At 44.9% G+C, this 24,810-nt stretch overlaps 1 protein-coding gene across 1 annotated transcript in view; it reads left to right on the top strand.

Moving 5' to 3' along the window:
• Positions 1 to 16,456: 16,456 nt before the first annotated feature.
• The window catches only part of Top2a (DNA topoisomerase II alpha), a 32,712-nt gene continuing 24,358 nt past the window's right edge, over positions 16,457 to 24,810 (top strand). The window contains exons 1-7 of the mRNA XM_075990796.1: positions 16,457 to 16,594; positions 17,695 to 17,847; positions 18,366 to 18,456; positions 19,563 to 19,626; positions 21,591 to 21,736; positions 22,534 to 22,631; positions 22,823 to 23,035. Of these exons, the coding sequence (XP_075846911.1) occupies positions 16,574 to 16,594; positions 17,695 to 17,847; positions 18,366 to 18,456; positions 19,563 to 19,626; positions 21,591 to 21,736; positions 22,534 to 22,631; positions 22,823 to 23,035 (786 nt within the window). The 5' untranslated portion in view covers positions 16,457 to 16,573. The remainder of the gene's footprint in view (positions 16,595 to 17,694; positions 17,848 to 18,365; positions 18,457 to 19,562; positions 19,627 to 21,590; positions 21,737 to 22,533; positions 22,632 to 22,822; positions 23,036 to 24,810) is intronic.

The following is a 24,810-nucleotide window of genomic DNA, read 5'->3' on the forward strand; positions in this document are numbered from 1 at the left end:
ATCTGGCAAAGTGAACTCTCTCTTTCTCCTCAAATGCCCTCAGTTGTAACTGAGGGATAACGTCAGCCCCGCCTGAGAGAACTGGGCAAACTGCAGCGATGATGCTCACTTAACACTATGTCTGGCAGGGTTGGTGTCAGTGCATTAGCCTCTGTGGTCATTAGTTACCATGGTAACCCTATAAACGGTGATATAGAGTTCCATGCACTTAAAAGATTGGCCTAAGGTCATATGAAACTAAATGTGATTTAAACCTAGTTGTGAGACAACCCAACCTTCAACACATGCCTGCATTTGCGCGCGCGCGCGCACACACACACACATAGACACACTAGACACACACACACAGAGGTGCCACAGCCTTGGGTTTTCCTCAAACTCTTCCCATCACTGGGCAATGTTGCTAGTGCTGCGTCCTTGTCCCTCTAGCTGCAGTGGCCAAGGTCTCTGTGTTCATGGCTGGTGTGTCTTTCCCATGACCCAGCTGTGGAGCCAACCTGACGGTTCCCATTGTATTCTCGGTCAGGGTGCTGAGAATACAGCCCCGGAACTAAATTTTAACTCTCAGGGGGAAGCCCCAGGACCTTTCCATCTTCTCATTCCAGGAATCTCTTCTGCTACGGTCTTGTCCTTGGCCAAGAAAGAATACTCTGAAAGATGACTGACTGGTGGGGACTGGAGAGTTAAGGAAAGAGAGGCAGGACTATGTGGCCCCAGAAACGAGACCTGAATCCCCTAATCACATAGCCCCCATCTTCACTGCGGAAGCCCGGCCTCACTCCTTCAGCCTGTCGTGTCTCAATATCCAGAGACTTGATATTTGGGGATAGCAACTCTCCAGATCTGTGCAGTTAGATTCTTATCCTACCTAGTTATGATATGTAAGAGCATCAGAAAACCGGGCCATACGCTAGACGGAACCCAGTAGACCAACAATGGAGAAGATCTCTGTTTCCGGATTTGTATGCTGCAGCTGTGAGATCGAGAGCCCCAGCTTCCTGCTGTCAGAGCCGAGGGTTCCAAGCCTAGCTCTGTCTTTAGCAGCTGTGCACTGTGAGCTTCCCTCTTCAGTATGACTGACCTCAGCTTTGACATCTGTGATTCTGGCCCCTGATTCACTCTGTAAGACTGCTGAGAAGGACCAGGTGGGAGCTGGAGACGCGACTCAGCATTAAGAACACCGTCACAAGCAGGGCGATGGTGGCGCACGCCTTTAATCCCAGCACTCACTCGGGAGGCAGAGGCAGGAGGATCTCTGGGAGTTCAAGACCAGCCTGGTCTACAGAGCTAGTTCCAGGATAGGCTCCAAAGTCACAGAGAAACCCTGTCTCGGAAAAAAAAAAAAAAGAACACCGCCACTCTTGCAGAGGGCCCAGGTTTGATTCCCAGCACCCATATGATGGCTCACAACCGCTTGTAACTCCAGTCCCAGAGAATCCAACATCCTCTTCTAGTCTCCTCGGGCACTGCACACACATGGTACACATTCACACATGCTGGCAAATATTCATGAACATAAAAATAATTAAATTTTCACCAGGCAGTGGTGACATGTGCCTTTAATCCCAGCACTTCAGAGTCAGAGCCAGGTGGATCTCTGTGAGTTTGAGTCCAGCCTGATCTACAGAGTGAGTTCCAGGACAGCCAGAACTAAATAATGAGACCTTGTCTCAAAAAACTGAAAGAAAGGGGGGGGGGGATTCTCAAGTTTTTAAGTAAAAAAGAAGGATTAAAAGAGGCATCTCTGTACACTAGTGACTCTAGATAGAAGAAAGTGGTTTATAAACTGATAGCATCATTATAATGAGTGGATTTACTCAGATTGGATGCTGGTGTGGAGTAGAAGGGCAGAAGAAGGGAAGAGAGGATTAGCAAGGAAGAAGCTGAGGGGCAGAGGGTTTAAGCGGGCTGGGGAGATGGCTCATTGGGTTCTTGCTTTGCTATCATGAGGACCTGAGTTCAGATCTCCAGCACCCAGTAAAAAGCTGGGCCTGGCTGCTTATGCCTATAATCCCAGTACTGAAGGGCAGAGAGAGCTCACTGGCAAGCCACCATAACCAAAATGATAAGCTTCCAGTTCAGTGAGAGACCCCTGTCTTAAGTCAGAGAGCATCAAGGAAGACACCTTAAGCCCTACTCTGATTTCTCTGTATGCACACACAGGTACATGCTTATTGATACACTCACATGAATATACCACAAATACAACACAGAAAATAATCACAGAATATCACAGAGAGATACGAAGGCACAGAAAGACAGAGAGACATCATGAAAGAAAAAACTTGAAGAGATGGAAGACAGGCATGAAGCAAAGATCCCAATCAAGACTCCCTCTCTCTTCCTTCATTCATCAGAGGATAGAATGAGGTAATAGCTGCAGAGCTAAGCCAAGTCTCAAAGCCATAGCTAGGACTCCTCCCAGCTGTACCAAGAACCATCTGAGGGCAATGTACCAGAGGGAGGGACTCAGTAGCTCCAGGCACTCTCTTCCTCAAATGACCTTACATTTGGAGTCCGAGGTCAGAGCTACAGGATCAGCTCCCCACACTGATCTTGCTGTGTCCTGGCTGGTGTTTTGGATTTGGTTTTGTCAGTTTGACAAAAGCGAGCTAGGGTCATCTGAAAAGAGGAACTTTGATTGGTCTATCAGCAAGGCACTTTCTTCATTGATGATTGTTGGGAAACAGATCAGCCCACTGTGGGCAGTGCCATCCCTGGGCAAGTGGTCCTGAGTATATAAGAAAGTAAAATGGACAAGCCAGGAGGAGCAAGCCAGAAAGCTGCGTTCTCCTGTAGCCCCTGCTGTGGTTCCTGCCTTGACTTCTCTCTGTGACAGAGTGTGACCTGAGAAGTGTAAAATAAAATAGACCCTCTCCTCTCCACACCTTTGGCCGTGTTTTTTTCCCACAGCAGTCCTTTCTCCTCTTTGACATCCACTAGCCAATGGGAACTCTCCTTCTCTATGGTCTCCTTCTCTATGTCTGGAAAATCCTAATCTTTCAGCTCCTGTGACTTCCCTTCTTTCAGGACCAAGAGGGAAAACCCCAGGGTGGTGCTACCCTGTAAATACAGCATCCCAGAGGTGGAAATAGGAGAACCACAAGTTCAGGGTCATCCTCAACTACTTCAGCAGTTCAAAGCCAGACCTAACCACCATGGTATCCTGTTAAACAATAATAAAAGTGGCTGGAGGCACAGATGCACACCTTTAATCTCAGCACTGGCGGAGGATCGTTTAATTTGGTTATATTGCTTTACAAGTTATGCCTCTAAACCACCAATCTTTAAGTCAATCTATCTTTAAGTCAAATATTAAGGAATATGACTACTGCTGTCAGTATGTGGTGACCTAGAGATTTATCCATCGACAAAAAGGCTAAATAATTGGCTTTAGCCTTCTTTATTAATTCAGTCCATGATGCATATAAATATTTGTCATACTTATAGTTAGACTAATCAGGTTCTTTAGATACATAGAGATTATATTCTGCATAGATAGATAATCTTCAACCACTTCAAAGAGCTGTAGAAAATGGCATTTAATAACTTAGAGTTGAAGTGAGACACAATTGCTCCTGGCAGCACCGATCTTTTCCCGAGAGAATGTTGAGCACAAAGACACTCCACCTGGAGCTTGTTTTCTTCTTGGCAGAACCGGCCTTTGGGCAAAGAAATGCCCATACCTCAACCACTGACAAGATACATAGTATCCGGAAATGGATAAAACCGGACTGTCAAATCCTGCCAAGACAGGGTAAGATAGTTTTGAAATTTCTTGCCTTTAAAATGGTCTGTCAGTAGTCATTTTAGGCCTTAGCCAAAGTTGGTTGCTTCAATGTTGCAAATGAGACTTTGGGTGATCGCCCAGGTAGAGAGTTGGCTCTGTCACTTGTTACACATTTTGGAAGTTGCTTGATTGCACTTCCTGCTTACTCAAGTAATATTGTTTCCCTTCTCAGGTCTTCGATGGGGTTGAAGATTAGATAGTCATAGTTACCTTCCTCATGATTTAGCCAAGCTTATTTCCGATGCAATAGAATGTTTATTAAAACTTTTGTTGTATTCCTTGTTTAATATTGATTATATTGTTTGTAATTTTATATTTGGTATCTGTTCCTATTGTATATAGTTGTATTGGGTTTGGATCGATCTTGCTTCGAGAAAAGGGGGAGGTGATGGGGGAAGTTTTGTTAACCAATCACCTCTAAGAAGTGGAACCTAATTAAGGCGTGGCTACCTGGAGCCCAGGAAGAAAAACTGGGATAGACCAGGTGCTTACTCTCTCTGGGTGATTCCCGCGGGACACAGAGAAGCTTGGACTTCCCATTTTCTTGGCGTGACTTTCCTCTTATAATAAGTAAAAATATAATTGTTTATCTTCAAGCTGGCCTGGTTATTTCACGAATTGAGTTAACATTTACACTGGGCATCCAGGAAACAAAAAGAGCGGCCTCTCCAACACTCTGGACCTTGGAATGATGTCTTCTAATAGCTTTTTGGTCACAACCTGGGCAGTCTCTTCTTTGGTAGGGTAGGCTTCCACACATCCTGAAAAAGTGTCAATAAACATAAGTAAGTACCTGTTATCTGTGTTTGCCAGGTTTCACCTCAGTAAAGTCCATTTCCCAGTGAGCTCCAGACTTGGGTCCCCAAAGTCCAGAGCAGGGGCTTTGGGCTTATTGTTTGTATTGGTAAGCCTGCAGGCCAGACATTTGTTATCAGTCTGGTTTCATAGCTCAAGTCAAATACCTTCAGGTGAGATTGTCTGAGCAAATCTTCAGTTTTTCTGGTCCCCAGATGAGCAAAACAGTGAAGGTGGCGAAGGAGTTCCTCTACCACCTTCTGGATAAAATCCGGGGGGTCCATAGGCGACAGAATCCTGCTATTTCCAGGAATTCCCTGACTGCCCTTAGAGAGGCTGGAGCAGGAATCTTTATCTCTCTTCTTGAGTCTGACGACCATCTTTGACCCTGTTCAAGAATGTAGCCAAGGTATGTCACTCTCTTTAGGCAAAACTGGGCCTTTTTAGCCAAGGCCCAATACCCCGGCCTCCCCAGGGTCTCAAGTAGTTTTCTGGTACTCACTGGGCATTCTTCTTCTGAGTCAGCAACAATCATGAGGTCATCTACATATTGGAGGAATGTCTGATGTGGATGTTTCTGGCAGAAGTCTCTGAGGTCCTTATGTATCATCTCAACCAAGATGATGGGTGAAATCTTTTTTGTTTTTTTGGTTTTTTGAGACAGGGTTTCTCCGTAGCTTTTGGTTACTGTCCTGGAACTAGCTCTTGTAGACCAGGCTGGCCTTGAACTCACAGAGATCCGCCTGCCTCTGCCTCCCAAGTGCTGGGATTAAAGGCGTGCGCCGCCACCACCTGGCTGGTGGGTGAATTCTTAAATCCTTATGGAAGTCTGGTCCAGGTTAGTTGTCTGTTGATCTCTTTGTCAGGATCATGCCATTTAAAGGCCAGTATAAGGCTGAAAAAAGCATCTTTTAAGTCCAATACAGTATACCAAACCCCGGTTGGTAGCAACAAACTCAGGAGGGTGTAGGGGTTAGGAACAGTGGGGCTGTATATCCATAACCTGCCTGTTGATCTCCCTCAAGTCCTGTGCTAGGTGGTAATCATCAGAGTTAGGTTTCTTTCTTTCTCTGTTTCTTTGTTTCTTTCTTTCTTTCTTTCTTTCTTTCTTTGGGGGGGGGGGTGTTTTGTTTTGTTTTGTTGGTTTTTCGAGACAGGGTTTCTCTGTAGTTTTGAAGCCTGTCCTGGAACTAGCTCTTGTAGATCAGGTTGGCCTCGAACTCACAGAGATCCACCTGCCTCTCTGCCTCCCGAGTACTGGGATTAAAGGCATGCACCACCACCGCCCAGCAGGAGTTAGGTTTCTTGACAGGAAGCAGTGGGGTGTTCCAGGCAGACTGACAGGGGATCAGAATCCCCAAGTCCAGCAATGGCCTAATATGGGGTGTAATCCCTTCCTTGGCTTCCCTGGGCATAGATACTGTTTTATCTGGGTGGGGGAGGCATCAGGTTTAAGCTCCACCAATATGGGTGCCCCGTGTTCTGACAACCCCGTGCCTCCTGTCTCAGCAAAGGCTTCTGGGTACTGTCTTAGTCACGAATTTATGTCTGGCCAGGTGGGGGGTGGTTTCAGATATAGTCTGTATTTATCTTCTAATTGTAAAGTGAGGACCTGGGTAGGCTGTCCAGTCTGATCAGTGAGGGTGACTTTGTCTTTGTCAAATGTTATCTGAGCACCAACCATGGCAAGAAGGTCCCTCCCCAGCAGGGGGTAGGGGCAATTTGGAATGACCAAAAGCGAATGTGATACCCAGTCTGTTCTAAGAGCCCCCATTCTTTGGGTTGTCCAAGAGTATTGGCTCATTCCTGTAGCTCCCTGTACCCCAAATTCTTTTTTGGGACAGTTTTCCCTGGGGTTGGGTCAGGACAGAATGTTGAGCTCCAGTGTCTATTATAAAGTCAGTAAGTTTCCCCTCCACCTTGAGGGTTACCCTGGGTTCAGGGAGGGGGCCCAAGCCCCATCTCCCCAATTGCTATTATTTCCAGGTTCTGTCCCTTCTGTAATTAGTATGCCACGAGGGCCACGATGCTGGCCACCCTTCTCTCTGGGCTTTCTGGGTCAGTTCTTGGCCCAGTGTTCTATTTCCTTGCAGGAGGCACATTGATATCTTTGGAGGCGGGGTGTTCCTTACCTGGATACGGCTGAGTTGTCTTCTCTTTTCCTCTAGTGACCCCCGAGTTGACTGCTAGAAGGATCCCCACCATTTTTCTGGTTTGTTTGACATTCTCGGCCACTGCAAACCTCCTTTGTGACCCCTCTTGGGTTTCTCTGTTATTATAAACCTTTGGCCACTGCCAATAAATCCCGAAGGCTCTTATCTGCCATCCCATCTATTTCTGAAGTTTGTGTCTTGTGTCAGGTGCAGCCTGGTTAGCAAATGCTATGGCCACCGCCTGTCTGTTGACAGGTGCCTCTGAATCCATGGGAGTATCGGCCCTTAATCCCTCCAACAGTTTAAGAAAGGTGACTTATTCTTCTCCTGTTGTACATTAGTAACTTTGGCCAAATTAGTGGACTGTCTGGCAGCCGCACGGAGACTTCCCCATCATTAGAATCCGGCAGTAGACTTTGAGTCTCCCCTTGCCTTCTCCAGCGTGGTAGTACCAGTAGGAACGTGTCAATAGGAAGCCCTGGTCAATCAGAGCAGGATTGGTAGTTGGTTGCCATCGAGGCCAGGAACCAATCAATTTTCGAGCCTCAAGGATTCTTTCTTTTTCTTCTGTAGTAAATAAAATCCGAAGGAGTTGTTGGCAGTCATCCCAGGCAGGTTGGTGAGTGAAAAATGACAGACTCTAAAAGATTAAATGAGGGTCCTAGGGCTCTCAAAAAAGCTGGGGTTCTGGTTTTGCTCATTTGTAGAGGTCACTAGTGGCAAAGGACCAATATTGATAGATATCATCTCCATCTGAACTCTGTCTTATCATTCTCAAGGGGAAGGCGACTGAGTCCGTGGCGCAGGGATTTTCCCACTGTGCCCTTCCTCGGGTGAGTGGGGGTGAAAAGGGGGCTTCCCCTCCCTACGCCCCGGCTTGGGCTCTCTGTTCTGACACAGCAGTTGGACCAGGGAGAGCCCTGAGCTCAGCTATGGCAGGGTTGTTTTTTTTTAAGAGTTTATTTATTATGTATACAACATTCTGTCTCCAAGTATGCCCACATGCCAGAAGAGGGCGCCAGATCTCATTACAGATGGTTGTAAGCCACCATGTGATTGCTGGGAATTGAACTCAGGACCTCTGGAAGAGCACCCAGTGCTCTTAACCACTGAGCCATCTCTCCAGTCCCCTGGCAGGGTTTTTAAGGAGTAGGGAATTTTGGATTCAGATGGGGATTGAACTCCTGACTGGGCAGGAATGGAGCAACAGAAATCTTGTCAAATCCCAAGGGATTTGTATTGGCGTTGCTGCAAGGAAATTGGCAACCTATTTACAAGTTATGCAAACTACCCTTAATGTTCTGGAGCATCTAGTACTGTTTGTCTCAATTCAGATTGGTCCCCTGCAGGGTACAGTTTGTGGTTTTTCCTGGTTGTTGTAAGGGTGACGCCTAGTCCAGTATTGTTGTCTGCAGCCTGTCATGGCTGCACTGATGTTAAGTTAGGCCTCTTCAGTGCCACTGTGATTGGTTTAAAAAAACCTAAAGGGCCAATAGCTAGGCAGGAGGAGCAGGCAGGACAGCAGGACAGAGAGAGCTCTGGGAGGAAGAATGGCAGAGGAGTTAGCCGGACAGAGAGGAAGCAGGAAAACGGAGACAAGGTAACAAGCACGTGGAAGAAAGTAGATTTAAAAATATGGGTTAATTTAAATCATAAGAGGTAGTTAGAAGCAAGCCTAAGCTAAGGCCAAGTTTTCATAATTAATAATAAATCTCCATGACCTTTTTTTGTGAGCTGGTGGCCCAAAAAGATAAATCCATCTACAGAAAGCAGGTCAGGGAACCTCTAAAAGGAGGACTAATGAGCCATGGCCTATCCAACTCATCCTTCCCTCTTCTTGCAACTCTGGACATTGAATTTTTGGGGACTCAGAACTAAAACAGCTGGGCGGAAGCCTTCTTTGCATCAGTTCACTGCAGGCAGAGTTTTCCCGTCCTGACCACCTGTTCCCAAGTAACCCGCAGCCACTTCCCAAATAAGTGACTCGGAAACTTCATATAAATTCCAAAGGCTCGGTCAATAGCTCAGGCTTGTTTTTCTTTTTTAAGATTTATTTATTTATTATGTATACAGTATTCTGTTTGGGTGTGTGTCTGCACACCAGAAAAGGACACCAGATCTCATTACAGATGTTTGTGAGCCGCCATGTAGGTACTAGGAATTAAATCAAGGACCTCTGGAAGAAGAGCCAGTGCTCTTAACCGCTGAGTCCTCTCTCCAGCCCTAGCTCAGGCTTGTTACTAGCTACATTTTAAGATATATTTATTTATTATGTATACAACATTCTGTTACTAGCTACATTTTAACATTTATTTATTATTATGTATACAACATTCTGTTACTAGCTACATTTTAAGATTTATTTAAATATTATGTATACAACATTCTGCCTCCATGTATACCAGAAGAGGGCACCAGATAAATGGCTGGGAGCCACCATGTGTGGTTGCTGAGAACTGAATTCAAGACCTTTGGAAAACAAGCCGGGGGCTGGAGAGATGGCTCAGAGGTTGGGAGCACTGACTGCTCTTCCAGAGGTCCTGAGTTCAATTCCCAGCAACCACATGGTGACTCACAGCCAGCTGTAGTGAGATCTGATGCCCTCCTCTGGCCAGCAAGCATACAGACAGACAGAACACTGTATACATAATAAATAAATAAATCTTTAAGAAAGAAAACCAGCCGGCGCTCTTAACCTCTGAGCCCTCTCTCCAGCCCCATTCCACGATACCTTCTTTCAACCCAGCACATGGTCTCCTGCTCCCTGTGCATCTGGCTGGCTACTCCTCTGCCTCTGCTGTTCTTCTTCCCTGCCTTCTCTCTGTGTCAGGCTATCTTGCCCAGTCTCTTCCTGCCTAGCTATCAGTCACTCAGCTTTTTTTTTTAACAGTGAGAGCAATACATATTCACAGTGTACAAAGATTTCCACAGCAATTCACCTCTCTCGTCAGCTCTGATCAGCGTAACGTCCTTCAGGATCACCTCAACTCCTTGACTGCTAACATACCCCCCCAAAACAAACAACAAACAAAAACAGAAAAACAAAACCACTAGCTCTGATTACTACTAAGGATGGGATTTGTGCCCTCTTCATGACCAATACTTCTTCATGCCAACAAATCTAACCGGTTTGAAATGGAGCCCAAAGACACAGGGACCAGACAAAAACCTCTGCTTCCTTCCTACTCTGGCTCCTTTTCCTGTGGATCACTCTTTCCTCCTTATTATCCTTATATTTAGGTTTTATCCTGTCTTTTTTGTTTATTTGTTTGTTTTTGTTTTTTGAGATAAGGTTTCTCTGTATAGTTCTGGCTATCCTGGAACTAGCTCTGTAGACAAGGCTGTCCTCAAATTCACAGAGATCTGACTGCCTCTGCCTCCCGAGTTCTGAGATTAAAGGTGTGCACCACCACTGCCAGGGAAATAATTTATTTATTTTTATTTTATGTACATTGGTGTTTTTCCTGCATGCATGTCTGTACGGAGCATCCAATCCCCTGAAAGAGGAGTTACAGACAGCTGTAGGCTGCCTTGTAGGTGCTGGGAATTGAACCCAGGTCCTCTGGAAGAGTAGCCAGTGCTCTTAACTGCTGAGCCATGTAGTGATATTTTTGTTTGTGGTGTAGCAAATAAAGCTTGCCTGAAGATCAGAGTGCAGAGCTAAGCTACTAGATAGCCATAGAGGCCAGGCAGTGGTGGAACAAACTCCATTTTGAGACAGGACCTAACTAGAGAGGTGAGTGCAGCCCAGGAAAAGTCATAAACTTTCCCAAGAAACTGTGCCTATGTTTCTGGTCCTCCAAATGAATTCACGGAGCCGGATTTCCAATGCAAATTACATGAGGGTTTTCAATATTCAAACTCAAGTTTGGACCAGCACCTTTCCAGCACCCAGCATGGTCTGGCAGGGAGTCCCGGGAGGGCAGAACTTTTAAAGGGGAAATGCAGTATTCAGGGGAGTTCATGTCCTGTCATCTTGGGATTGGGTAAGGAGGGCTGGGGTAAGGTAGTTTCTGAAACCATTGGTCAGTTTTGGGGCACGAAAACCTAACAAAAAAGCCATTAATAACTGACAAGGTATCAGGATGCCTACAAGGAACATCTGGACCTCGTTAAATTCTTTGGCCCTGCTCCCTATCTCCTTTATTGGCCATTTTCAGGGTATCTGTTCAAATTCTGCTATCACGGCACATTTTTGGAGCTGAGATCTGGCCCTGCTCATTAAATGGTTTAAGATGAAGCCCCTTTTTAAAATAGAGTTTGCAAAGTCAGGTCCTCACACCTGCCTGGTCAAAGTCACCCAGCAGGGTACCCAAACAACATCTGTTTACATTCGCTTGCTTCAAATGTCCTTGTAGGTACCAGATTAACCACTGTCTTGACTGTTTTAAAATTTCCCCTACACCCAACCAACGAATTCAAAAGTTGTATACTTGCACCCAATCCCCAAATGCCAAGGCTTGCGCCACCCTGCTTGTGATGTTTCCCTTTAGAGCCCCCCTACCCTAAAGCTTCAGGGTCCTTTTCCCCCACCTGCTGCAGCAGTGTGTTGGATTGTGGTCTAGGTTAGCTAACTTGTAGTCAATAAACCCCAATGTGTTTGCATAGGATGCTGGCTCTGCGGTGGTCTTTGGGGGGCCCAGTGACACAGGCTTAACAATACACACCTTCAATCTCAGCACTCAGGAGACAGAGGCAGACGGATCTCTGTGAGTTCAAGGCCACCCTGGGCTACACAAGATTGAATCTGTCTAAAAGAGAAACAGAGCTCACACAAAGGTGATCCCAACACTTAGGATCACAAACCCTTAATCCCAGCACTAGGGAGGTGGAGACAGGAGTGATATGGCTGGACAGAGAGAGAGAAATATAAGGTCGAGGAGACAGGAGCTCAGATTCAGTCTGAGGGTTCCTACGGACAGGATCGCCTCTTTGGTCTGAGCATTGGTAAGAACTCTAGTGGCTGGCGGTTCTGCTTCTCTGATCCTTTAGCTTTTTTACCCCCTGATAGCTGACTCTGAGTTTTTATTATTTTTTTTAAATATTTATTTATTTGTTTTTATTATGTATACAGTATTCTTCCTGCAGGTCTCATTACAGATGGTTGTGAGCCACCATGTGGTTGCTGGGAACTGAACTCAGGACCTTTGGAAGAGCAGGCAATGCTCTTAACCGCTGAGCCATCTCTCCAGCCCCCTGAGTTTTTATTATTAAGACCAATTTGTGCAACAGACCCATCTCTCCAGCCCCCTTACCCTGTCTTTTAAATATTTATTTTACTTGCTGAACATCACCCTAAACCCAAACTAAATGTTTCACACAAGCTCTCCCGATAGCGCTCACTCCACGACAGCTTGTTCCTGATACATCCGCTGAAATGGCCGGCTGTTTAGATCGCTGCCGTGGAGACGCGGGCTAAAATGACCTCCATCCCTTTCACCCTGGGCCAAATACAATTCTTTGCCTCGGTCGTCCATTTCTCTCTTGAGAAGCAAAAAGCAGCAGCTCCCTGTTATTCTGCTGGCTCATTTCAATGTGGCCGTCCCGGCAATGGGACCAGTCACTGTCACCCACTCCGTTTCTCCTGCTTCCGCTCCTCCCTCTGTCCATATCTTCCAGAAAATCCCCCCGTTTTTACTCTCTAACCAGATCATACAGCCCTGTGATAATTATTTTTTTCATTATCTTCAGGAATACAGGATGGCGATCGCCTGACCAGTCATGGCCGATCAAGATAGGCCTGCTACTTGATCAGAGCCCCCCCACCCGTGGATTCACAACTGTATGCACTAACAAAGACCCTCCTCCGCAGAAAACAGCTGTCGTGTCGGCCCTGCATTTTTTTATATCCTCTCAGAGTTAGGAATGGTAGTTTCGTGCTGAAAACTACACTTCCCAGATTCCCTTGAGCTCTGCAGAAGTCATTTCTGCCCCATCAGGAGCGGCAGTGGCGGCATCCTCATCTTGGCCATCCACGCACGTGGGTGACAAGGATACCCCCTCCCTGTGGCTGTGAATAAACATGGTCCCGCCCAAGGCTCCCTCGGCCTTCTGTCTCTCTACAGCTATTTTACTAATCTAACACAAATGCCAGTGCAACTCGGCACTGCTGTGGGATTTCATTCAAAAGTCCGAGACATTGAATTGTTGAGTGCATGCACTGCCAGAGGGAACTTCTCAGTAGATTTGAGGATTAAAGAGATCCTGGGTCCCTTCCCTGGAACGTCCCTTACTCTCCTCCCAGGTAAGTGGTCCTCTTTCTCCCTTCGCCACCTGCAGCCCAGAGGCTGAACTCTGTGGGAGATCTGGGGATTTCCTGGTCTACTCCAACAGAATACTTGACTGGTATTCTTAGTAAAGGGGGTGGGGGCAGACACAGGGACAGACAGACAGACAAGAAGAGAGAGCCAAAGACTCCACTCAGTCAGCCGGCTACAGGGAAGAAATGACGCTCCCTCTCCAGGACTGCCCCGGATTGATGATGGAGACCCGGAGCTTTCAGGATCTCCTAACCTCTTTGCTGCAGCTCTGGAGAGACCAGAAACACAACGCCCAGGAGCAAACAGCCAAATGCTTTATTAAAGGAGTGCACATACGCCTTTAATCCCAGCACTTGGGAGGCAGGGGCAGGACAGCTAGTTACACAGAGAAACCCTGTCTCAAAAAAAAAAAAAAAGTGCAAATACACTCTAAGAGAATCTAGCTACCATTAAAAAAAAGACGGACAGAGGACTCCCTACTGACAGGAAGGAGTGTTCAGGCAGTTTGGGAAGGGATTTGTAGAATCCCATAGGGAAAGAAGGAGGAGCGCTCCTCCCCCCCTTTTCTCCCTCACCCCAGACAGGGTCCTCTGGAAGCTATGCAAAGAAACTCTGTCAAGAAAAAAAAAAGAAAGAAAGAAAGAAAAGAAAAGAAAAAAAATGTTTCAAAAGTAGAATAAACAGAGTCATGATGAAACTGACTTCAGGGAGACTTGAGAGCTGAGTTTCAGAAAACAGCACTGGAATAACTTACTAAATTCCTGTTGTTCCTGTGTGGACTTCGCTGGAATGAACTCAAGAGTGGAGGGCAGGAGGGGAAGCGGCTGAAACACCACCCTTGGGAAGCATGCCCACCGAGCTTCTGTGCTCAGGGAGAAGGCAGCGCTCCTGGCTTCTGACGCAGAGAGTGGCACCCCGGCTCTGGAGCCCACCGCCCAATCAGTCTTCCCGCTGCTGAGTACCTAGTGGCCCTAAGCACTGATGTCACCCTTCTTCCCAACAGACAGTGACCAGAACACGGCTGAAGACACTGAGGACAAGGACTGGAACAATGTCAAAGCACCCTAGCCTGTGAGCTGTGTTCATCCTCAGCTTTCTGTCACATCGCGGTTCTGCATTGGTCCTCTCTTTGACTTCACCACCAGGGTCATCATTGGGCACGTAGGGTTATTTAACAATAATTGATCACGGGCTACTGCTGCTGCTGCTGCTGTTCCTCCTCCTCCTCTTCTTTTTGAGACAGGGTCTCTCTATGTATCCCTGGCTGGCCTGGAACTCTCAGAGATCCACCTACCTCTGCCCCCCTGAATGCCGGGATTAAAGGCATGCCCCACCACCTGGTCGATCTCAGGCTTTTTTTAGGTTTTTGAAGACAGGGTTTCTCTGTAGCTTTGAAGCCTGTCCTGCAACTCACTCTGTAGACCAGGCTGACCTCGAACTCACAGAAATCCGCCTGCCTCTGCCTCCTGAAGTGCTGGGATAAAGGCGTGTGCCACCACTTCCCGGCCTTTAGGCTTCTTTTGGAAGGGGAAAAAAAAGTTTAAATTTATCAATTCCTTGATGATGATAGCCTACTATTTTAAAATTTATTTTTGGTTTCGTTTACTTATTGTTTTGTTTTGTTTTCAAAGACAGGCTTTCTCCTTGTAGCCCTAGCTGTCCTGGAACTCACTCTGTAGACCAGGCTGACCTCAAACTCAAGAGATCCAACTACCTCTGCCTCCTGAGTGTTAGAATTAAATGTGTAGACGCCACAACCAGCCTATTATTATTTCTGTCCCCCTCCCCCACAGGAAATCGAAGACGCTTTCTCCATCAGGGTGACACAGCTGACAAATTGTGCTTGAAATTCAAATCAACAAGTAGCGGAGAGAAGGAACTGGTTCAGCCAAATTAGTAGTTATTCAAATTATGCTGCTATGTTTGTCTAGCATCGTGTAACATGTGAGCGAAAAGGAAAACACAAGGGCAGTCAAAATTGACATGCCAAGGTGGTCGTGCGTTCCTGAGGCCCCGGCACTCGCCATGGGCAGGAGGATCGCCAGAATTTCAAGGCCAGCCTGGTCTACGCAGCAAGTTTCAGGCTAGCCAGGAGTACCCAGAAAGATCTTATTTTGAAAACGAGATTGTATTAATTTATACACGACTGTGATAAAAAAAAATTCAATGTATGGGGGCTGGAGAGATAGCTTAGAGGTTAAGAGCATTGACTGCTCTTCCAGAGGACCTGGGTTCAATTCCCAGCAACTACATGGCAGCTCACAACTGTCTGTGACTCCAATCTAGGGCATCTGACCTCCTTGAATGGACATACCTGCAGGCAAAACACCAATGCACATAAAACAATAATAAATAAAGTATAAAAAATATTTTAAAAATTCAACCTAGCACTTCATGTCTGTTTTTTAAAATTAATTAGCAGGGGTGGAGGCTGGAGGTGGCGGGGGCAGACGGGGTCTCAACTCTGGAACTCATGGTAATCCTTCTGCCTCAGCCTCCTAAGTGGTGATATCACAGGCGGAAGCCACCAAGTCTAATCCCTCATATCAGATTGATCATTGCGCTGGAAGGCAGAGTGCATGGCCCTAGTGGGTTCGGTCTCATGATGGCCCCTCATTCCCCTGAAGAAGCATGAAGGACTCTTTTATCCGTCATGATCCTACCGTCTTCCACAAGGGATTGTTTATGCTCCTGGGGATTTTGCATGTATGGAAGCCTAAGACCACAGCGGAAGAACTCTCTTGTCATTGAAAATAGATTAGAGAGGGAGGTGGGCTGACAACCGGAACCCCAGGGGTTCCCAACCTTCCTACCACAGCCACCCTTTAACACAGTTCCTCATGTGTGCTAACCCCCCACCATAAAATTATAAAATGATTGCATTGCTACTCCGTAACTGTAATTTTTAAGACTGTTATGAATCGTAATGTAAAGATGCGCTATGCAACCCCTAGGGGGTCTCGACCCACAGATTCAGAGTCGCTGCCCGAACCAAAGTGACCGAGAACTCGCGCTGTTTTCTCAAGAAAAAAAAAAAAGGATGCCCATTCCTCTCGCTGCCTACATAACGATTAAGGGAGAATTTGTGTAATTTTAACGAATCTGAGATAAAGAATGAACACCCGTTTCTACATCATTTCATTCAGGCGGACAGCTGAGGAAACAGCTTTGATCTCCAGAAGCGCTTTCTCTCTTCAGAGTTCTCGGTCCAGAGCACATAGACCTTTCTCATTGGTCAGATTTCCAGTCAGTCTGCGCTACAACTACTATTGGTCCATTTTGAAGGTTCTCCCGCCTCCCTTACCTAATTGGTCCATTCGAACAGGCCAATTAGGTATTTCAATGAATGAAAGACCGTCTACCATTGGTTCGTCTAAACGGCGCTAATGAGAGCGGCTCGGTGATTGGTTACTCTGGTTTGGGCGGGCTAGGCGGAGATTCAAATGAAGTAGGAAAGCACTATCCTAACCGCCGCGCGTCTGTAGAGCAGCGTCCGGTCGCGGGTCGCCTCGCGTCCCCCCCCACTTGAGTTCTTCGCTTTCGGGACTCTCGAGCCCCCCTGCAGGACCGTCACCATGGAGTTATCTCCGCTGCAGGTACGGCTCGCGGGTGGGCCTGGGTGATGGGGCCTTGGCGCCGCCTCTGCATCCGTGGCTCCGGGGCGGAGGGCAGGCCTGCGACCGGCCGGGCGGCATCCCATCACCCGGTCGCCTCGGCCGCGGGGGGCCGCGGGGAACCGTGGGCAGGGCGAAGCCCCTCACGGGATGCTAGCGTCCGCACGGACTTCTAGGGGGCCGTGCGTTTTGCTCGTTCGCGGGGCAGGGTCCACTCGTCCCGTGGTCGCCCTGTGTTCTCACGGTCCTGGTGTGACTTCCGAGCGGCGTGGGATTGAGTGCCGTGGCCCTCTTTTCTCCTCCGCCCGCACCTCGGAAGGTGCAGAGCGTGACAGTTGCCCTGGGGCCGGCCGGCCGTGTGGCCACGGCTGGCCTTGCTAGCCGGCAACCCCGTCTGTTGTCTGCCCGGGACTCTGCGGGCACGCAGTTGGTATTTGCCCATTGGCTGAAAGGAAACTGAGTGTAGTTTATTTCTGACGTCAAAATACTGTTCAAGGAAGAAATTCCCTGTATTCGATCTGAGAAATAAGATACCTGTGGAAACGGACACCTGCTAGCCAGACCTAGCGCTTGTGATGGCAGCTGCTCCGGAGACGGAGGCAGGAGGATGGCTTAAGCTACTTAATGGGACCCTGAGTTAAAGACAAACAACCAAAAAAGGCCTGGGGGGGGTGGGGGGTTGACTCAGAGGTCAGAGCATTTGCCTGGCACGTCGCGGGCTCCATCTCCCTCTCTGCACACACAAACACTTTAGAGCCTATTTACAAGGATTGTAATGGAATTGCTTGTTTAAAACTATGAGCCGCGTGGTGGCACTCGGGAGGCAGAGGCAGGCTGATCTCTATGAGTTCGAGACCAGCCTGGTCTACAGAGCTAGTTCCAGGACAGGCTCCAAAGCCACAGAGAAACCCTGTCTCGAAAAACCAAAAAAAAAAAAAAAAAAACAAAAAAACCTATGGACCCATCAACAGATGACAAATTGTGAGATAGCATATTGAGTTCATCATTAGCCTATTTTGTTGATCATTTCTGATAAAGTTATGGTTAAGCAATCAGTTTTCTTTTTTTCCCCCAATGACTAGCCTGTAAATGAAAATATGCAGATGAACAAAAAGAAAAATGAAGATGCCAAGAAGAGACTATCTGTTGAAAGAATCTATCAGAAAAAAACACAATTGGAACATATATTGCTCCGCCCAGATACCTACATTGGCTCTGTGGAATTAGTTACCCAGGTAAAACCAAGCTGTTGTTGGATGGCTGCTTTTTCAGGCTAGTGTTTTGTACTTCACTCACTGAGGGTCACAGAACTGACCTATGGTTCGTGCACATGCAGAAACACACACACATATTTCAACCTTTATTTAAGAAGACTTTATTCCTGGATGTGTTGCTGCATGCCTTTAATCTCAGCACTTGGGGGCAGATCTCTGAGCTTGAGACTAGCCTGGTCTATGTAGCCAGTTTTTGGCCACCCAGTGCTACATAGTGGGATATTATCTCAAAAGAAAAGAAAGCCGGGCGATGGTGGCGCACGCCTTTAATCCCAGCACTCGGGAGGCAGAGGCTGGCGGATCTCTGTGAGTTCGAGGCCAGCCTGGTCTACAGAGCGAGTTCCAGGACAGGCTCCAAAGCTACAGAGAAACCCTGTCTCGAAAAACCAAAAAAAAAAAAAAAAAAGAAAAGAAAAGAAAGACTAGGCTATTAATGATAAAACAATAAATAAATAAAAATAACTTTTTTTTTCTTTTAGCAAATGTGGGTTTATGATGAAGATGTTGGCATTAACTATAGGGAAGTAACTTTTGTTCCTGGTTTGTATAAAATCTTCGATGAGATTCTAGGTAAGTAAGGATTTTTATATAAAGATCTGCTGGTCAAATTCTTTTTTTTTTTAATATTTATTATGTATACAATAGTCTATCTGTGTGTATGCTGAAGGCCAGAAGAGGGCACCAGACCTTATTACAGATGGTTGTGAGCCACCATGTGGTTGCTGGAAATTAAACTCAGGACCTTTGGAAGAGCAGGCAATGCTCTCAACCACTGAGCCATCTCTCCAGACCCCTGCTGTTCAAATTCTTAAGTAGCATTCATACCAAACCCTCTGTAAACGCTGCTCCTCTTTAAGTAATTAGTTGTCAAAAGTAGGACAGCCAGGCTGGATATGGCAGCTCACGCTTTTGATCCCAGCACTTAGAGGTAGAGGTGGGCAGGTCTCTGTCTACACAGTGAATTCTAGAGCAGCTAGACCCTGCCTCAAAAAAAGGGAAAGTCATAGCCAGGCAGTGGTGGCGCATGCCTTTAATCCCAGCACTTGGGAGGCAGAGGCAGGCGGATCTCTTTGAGTTCGAGACCAGCCTGGTCTACAAGAGCTAGTTCCAGGACAGGCTCCAAAACCACAGAGAAACCCTGTCTCGAAAAAACCAAAAAAAAAAAATAGTGAAAGTCATATAAAGTTCAGAAAATTAGGTTTTTCTCTGGGAAGAATTCTATGAACAAAAGTTGCTATAGTAGAAGGCTATAGAGAGATGACTTAGCAGTTAAGAGAATTGACTGTTTTTTCAGAGGATCCAGGTTCAATGCCCAGCATCTGCATGGCAGCTCACAACTGTCTGTATCTCTAAGGTCTGATACTCTCACACAAACATGCACAGAAAATAAAAATAAACAATTATTTTTAAAATTGCTATAATAAAACAGTAAGGTGGTAATTCTGTTACTGGGGAGGTAGATGCAGTAAAATCAAAAGTTCAAGGCTATTAACTGTAGCAAGTTCAAAGTCAGCGTGAAATGCACGTGATTCTGTCTCCAGAAAAGTTGCTGTAGACTTAACACCTTGTTAATGCTATTCCTTTGTTATTTGTGGGTTTATTTTCTATATTATAGAACTAATGTGGTTTTTAAAGCACTTAACTGTCATCTAAGTGTGTATCTCATTTTCTTACAGTCAATGCTGCAGACAATAAACAAAGGGACCCCAAAATGTCTTGTATTAGAGTCACAATTGATCCGTAAGTGCTAAGTGCTAGCCTTCTGTTTACTAAAGCTCATTTGTTATATTTGCTTTGATTACTAGTGAAGATAGCTTTTTATAAATTAAGATTCCTGCTGAGCATGCTGACTTGTTATACCTTTAATCCCAGCACTTTTGGGAGGCAGAGGCAGGCGAATCTCTGAGTTGGAGGCCAACCTTGACTACAAAGTGAGTTCTAGGAAAACCAGAGCTACACAGAGAAACCCTGCTTCAAAAAAAAAAATAAAATAAAATTTGCAAAAGTTCAGAGAGACAGCGTTCTAAAATGAACAGCCTGTGGGTACTCAACAGTTAAAACGAACAATTATTAGTTGTTTTGTTTCCTGTTGGCTTTTGTTTGTTTGTAGACATGATCTCACTGTGTAGCTCTTGCTAAGGGAGAACGTGCTACATAATCTCGATATGCAGGCCAAATGCAGAGATCGGCCTGCCTCTGCTTCCCTAGTCTGGGATTAAAGGTGAGCCCCACCATACCCAGTGTCGTCAACAGTTTTCTACCTGGGCCTGGTGATATAGATCTGTAATCCTTGCTCCTTGGGAGGCTGAGGCATATAATGAGACCATGTCCCAAAATAAAAGTTTTAAATTAATAAAAGGGCTGAGAGTGTAGCTTGGTGGTAGCACATGTACAATCCATGATTTGAGCCACAGTACTACAGAAAAACAAATGCCATGTGATAGCATACACCCTTCATTCCAACAGAAGGGTCAGACAGATCTCTGTGGATCCCAGGCCAATTAGAATTACGTGGTGAGGCCCTGTCACAAAACAAAACAAATTTCTATATTTGCGCTGAACCATTTCAAAGTAATTTATAAACATGATGCTTAATCCCTAAATGCAGTGGTTCAGCTAGCATTTCCAATAATTGATCAGTCGTCTAAAAATGTAAAAGGTTTTTAGGGGTTTTTTTCTTTATTTTTTCCCTTTTCTGATAATGCTATTGAAACAGAAAACCAGCAGGTGGTAGTAGAGAATAATTTGGGTTTACATTTCTGGTTTTAAATGCTCATGTTCCTTTGTGGGGTGGCCAGGATGCCTGTTTAACATTTTCTTATTAGCCTGATCAGTTCTAACATAAACTATGCTTAAAGTTCTTGTGGGTGTTTGTTAATGATAACTGCGCACTTGATTGCACGTAAGGACTTGATAACGATCTTTTAAAGATGTTGAGCTAGTTTTAACTGATTTTTATAGATGGTATTAAACCAGTATTATTATTTGTGTCCCATTTTAGCAATTTTATATATATATGTGCGTGTGGTGTGTGTGTGTGTGAACGAACCCAAAATAACTAAGATAAAAGTCCTAGTAACTGAGCTAGAGCGCTGGATCCACAGGACCTGAGTTTGGTGCCAGTACCCACATTGGGGTGGGGTGATCCAATGCCTCTGATCTATGTGGGCACTTGAACTCATGTGCAATAAGCACACACACATATACATAATTTAAAATAAAAATCTTTTGTAAGACATCGCTTGAGTGACTAACATTTTGATAGCAAATAAGACAGTTAATTATTGGTAATATTTTTTCTTTTTAATGTTTTTCAGTGTTTTTTATTGGGTGGGAAAACTAAGGGAAGTAGAAATATACAGAAGATACTTTTGAAAGTGGTATTATTTCCTGATTTTGTCCTTTTAAATGAGAATAATTTATTTCCTTTTGTTTATACTAATATTTTTAAATTTCATGTTTTTTCAGCATTATCAGTGTCTACCCAGGTGTTGGAAAAGGTTTCTGTTTTCCATCCCTGGATGCTATTTCAGGAATATTAGGAACTAAGCATAGTGGAAAAGATTGACTATGCTAGCTAGCTTCTAAGGGGATATATATAGAGTCACACTGAAATTGAAGCTTATGGATTTATATATTTTATTTACAAATGTTAAGCATAGTTTAAAATTTATAGTATAATAAAATTTTCTATTTTTTCTTAGAGAAAATAATTTAATTAGTATATGGAATAATGGAAAAGGAATTCCTGTTGTTGAACACAAAGTTGAGAAAATGTATGTCCCAGCTCTCATATTTGGACAGCTCTTAACCTCTAGTAACTACGATGATGATGAAAAGAAAGTAACAGGTAGAGTATCGATAGAAAATAATGTCTGTTGCTGAAAAAAACATCTTTTAATAACTGTGTGTGGTGTGAGGATTAAAAGTATGGCTCAGTGATTAAGAGAGTTGGTTACTTTTGCAGAAGACCCAGGTTCAGTTGTGAGCACCTACAGTTCCAGGGGATCTGATGCCCTTTTCCAACCTCTGTGGAACCAAGCATGCATGTGGCAAGACACTCATACACAACAAGTGTAATAAAAATTTTAGAGTTTGAGACCAGCCTGGTCTACTGAGCGAGTTCTAGGACTGCCAGGGCTACACAGAGAAACCCTGTCTCAAAACCAGAGGAAAAAACAGAGAGAGATAGGAGGAAATTGATTCATAGATAAAATAAACCCTATCTTTCTTAGTTCTGCCAGCAACTAAGAAAACTGAGGAGAACTAGGTAGTGGTGGTATACACCTTTAATCCCAGCACTTGGGAAGCAAAGACTCTGTTAAGAGAACTTGCTGCTTTGCAGCTCTTCAAAGAACCTAGGGTTAATTCCCAGCTCCCAGATGATGTTTCACAACTGTCCGTGACTCTATCCAGTCCGAGGAGGTCAGACACCTTTTCTGAGCTCTGTGGGCATTGCATGCAAATGCAGGCAAAATCCCCAAATACAAAATGAATAAAACCTCAAAAATACGAAAGAAAGCTGAGTGGTAGATTGCTGGCCTGGGCATGGGCAAGGCCGGGTTCCATTCTAGCACCCAAAAAGTAAATAAAATGAAAAGACTCTCAGTTGAATAATAAAGTAGTTTTCTATATTTACTTGCTTAGGTGGTCGAAATGGCTATGGAGCCAAACTGTGTAACATATTCAGCACCAAATTTACTGTGGAAACAGCCAGTAAAGAATACAAGAAAATGTTCAAACAGGTAAGCAGATAGGTATTTTGTAACATATCTTTAAATTATAGAACAGTCATTTATAATAACATTAATATTTGACTAAATTTAACAGTTTGTAAGGTACATGAAGTTATTTTACGTATGCTTAAATTATTTCCTTATAGTTTGTTTGCGAAATGAATTGACATTTTCATCTTTCCTGTTCTTCTCTGCCATAGACATGGATGGATAACATGGGGAGAGCTGGTGACATGGAACTCAAGCCCTTTAATGGAGAAGATTATACATGTATTACCTTTCAACCTGATTTGTCTAAGTTTAAAATGCAAAGTCTGGATAAAGATATTGTTGCACTGATGGTTAGAAGAGCATATGATATCGCTGGTTCCACTAAAGATGTCAAAGTCTTCCTTAATGGAAATAAGCTGCCAGTGAGTATTTTTCTGGGTAATAAGACTGCAAAGGAATTTTTGATCATTGTTTTCCACCCACATTTTTCTTAAAACTTCTTGGATAAGTTCCTGAAAAGAAACTTGAGTAGCACAATTTTTGAAAACCATCTCATATTTATTTTACTTGTTTTTCATTTTTTTCCCGAAATAGGATTTCTCTGTGTAGCTTTGGCTGTCCTGCAACTCACTCCGTATTCCAGGCTGACCTTGAACTCACAGAGATCCACCAGCCTCTGCCTCCCAAATGCTGGGACTAACGGAAGTGCCTTCACAGACACAAACACACACACACACACACACAGGCAAATCATCTTGTTATAAACCTAGTAAAGGAAGCTTTTTGTTTTCTTTTTGAGAAAGGCTCTTGTGTAAACTTGACTGACCTAAAATTCCACTATATAGACGACTGTACCTACAGAGGGGTTCCTATTTCTGCTTCCCAAGTGCTAAGATTAAAGGCATGCACCACCATGCTAAGCAGAGAAAAGAACTTTCTTTTGAGGGGGAGGGGACTCTCAAGACAAGGTTTGGAAGGAAAGATTTTTCTTGAAGAAAAACTTAGACACCGGGCGGTGGTGGCGCACGCCTTTAATCCCAGCACTCGGGAGGCAGAGGCAGGCGGATCTCTGTGAGTTCGAGGCCAGCCTGGTCTACAAGAGCTAGTTCCAGGACAGGCTCCAAAGCAACAGAGAAACCCTGTCTCGAAAAATCAAAAGAAAAAGAAAAACTTAGTTTTTCTAGAGATTTCTTTCAAATTTTTTATGTATGTGGGTGTTTTGCCTTGACTATGTATGTGTACAACATGTATGCGGTGCCTATGCAGGCCAGAAGAGGGTGTGAGCCATCATGTGGGTCCTGGAAATCAAATCCAGGTCCTCTGAAGAACAGCCAGTGCTCTGAACTGCTGAGGCATCTCTTCAGCCCTTAAATGTGCTTGTTCTCTTCCTTAAATACCATTCTTTCAACCTATCAATGGATATCATTTTAATAGTTTTTAAAAATCTTTGTAGTCTGGGAGATAACTCAGTATGTAAAGTGTTTGCTGTGCCTGCGTGAGGTCTCCAGTACAGATATACAAAGCCAGTCATGGAGCCACAGGACTGCACAGTGATAGGTGGATCTAAGGAGTTCACTGGCCGTCTGATCTGGCCAAAATGGTGAGCTCCAGACTCAGGGAGATTCTATTTCAAAATTAAGTTGGAGTTGGAGAAATGATCCAGATGTCAACCTCTGGCCTCCAGTTTACCTCATGAGTAAACACACATATACACAAAGGATTTTTTTGCATTTATTTGTATGTGCATGTGCACATAGCACATGACACAGCAAGTGTGTTGAGGTTGGGACAATTTATACAAATAGTTTCATCTACCGTGTGTGTCCCAGGAATTGAATTCAGGAACTCAGGTTATGAAGCTTAAGTGTACTTACCTGCTGAACTATCTTGATGGCTCACACAATTTTTTGTTTTGTTTTGGGATTTTGTTTGGTTGGTTTTTGTTTTCTGAAACAGGGTCTCACTATGTAGTTCTGGCTGCCCTGAAACTCACAGGGGCCTGCCTGCCTCTACTTCCCAAAAGCTGGGATTAAAAGCATTCATCACTACATCAGGTGAATTGGTTTGGTGTTGGTGGTTTTTGTTTTTCAAGACAGGATTTTTCTGTGTAGCCCTGGCTATCCTAGAACTTGCTCTATAAACCAGGCTGGCCTCAAACTCACAGAGATCCACCTGTCTCTGCCTTCTGAGTGCTGGG

This window comes from Microtus pennsylvanicus, chromosome 11, assembly GCF_037038515.1.
Source record: "Microtus pennsylvanicus isolate mMicPen1 chromosome 11, mMicPen1.hap1, whole genome shotgun sequence".
Taxonomy (NCBI): domain Eukaryota; kingdom Metazoa; phylum Chordata; class Mammalia; order Rodentia; family Cricetidae; genus Microtus; species Microtus pennsylvanicus.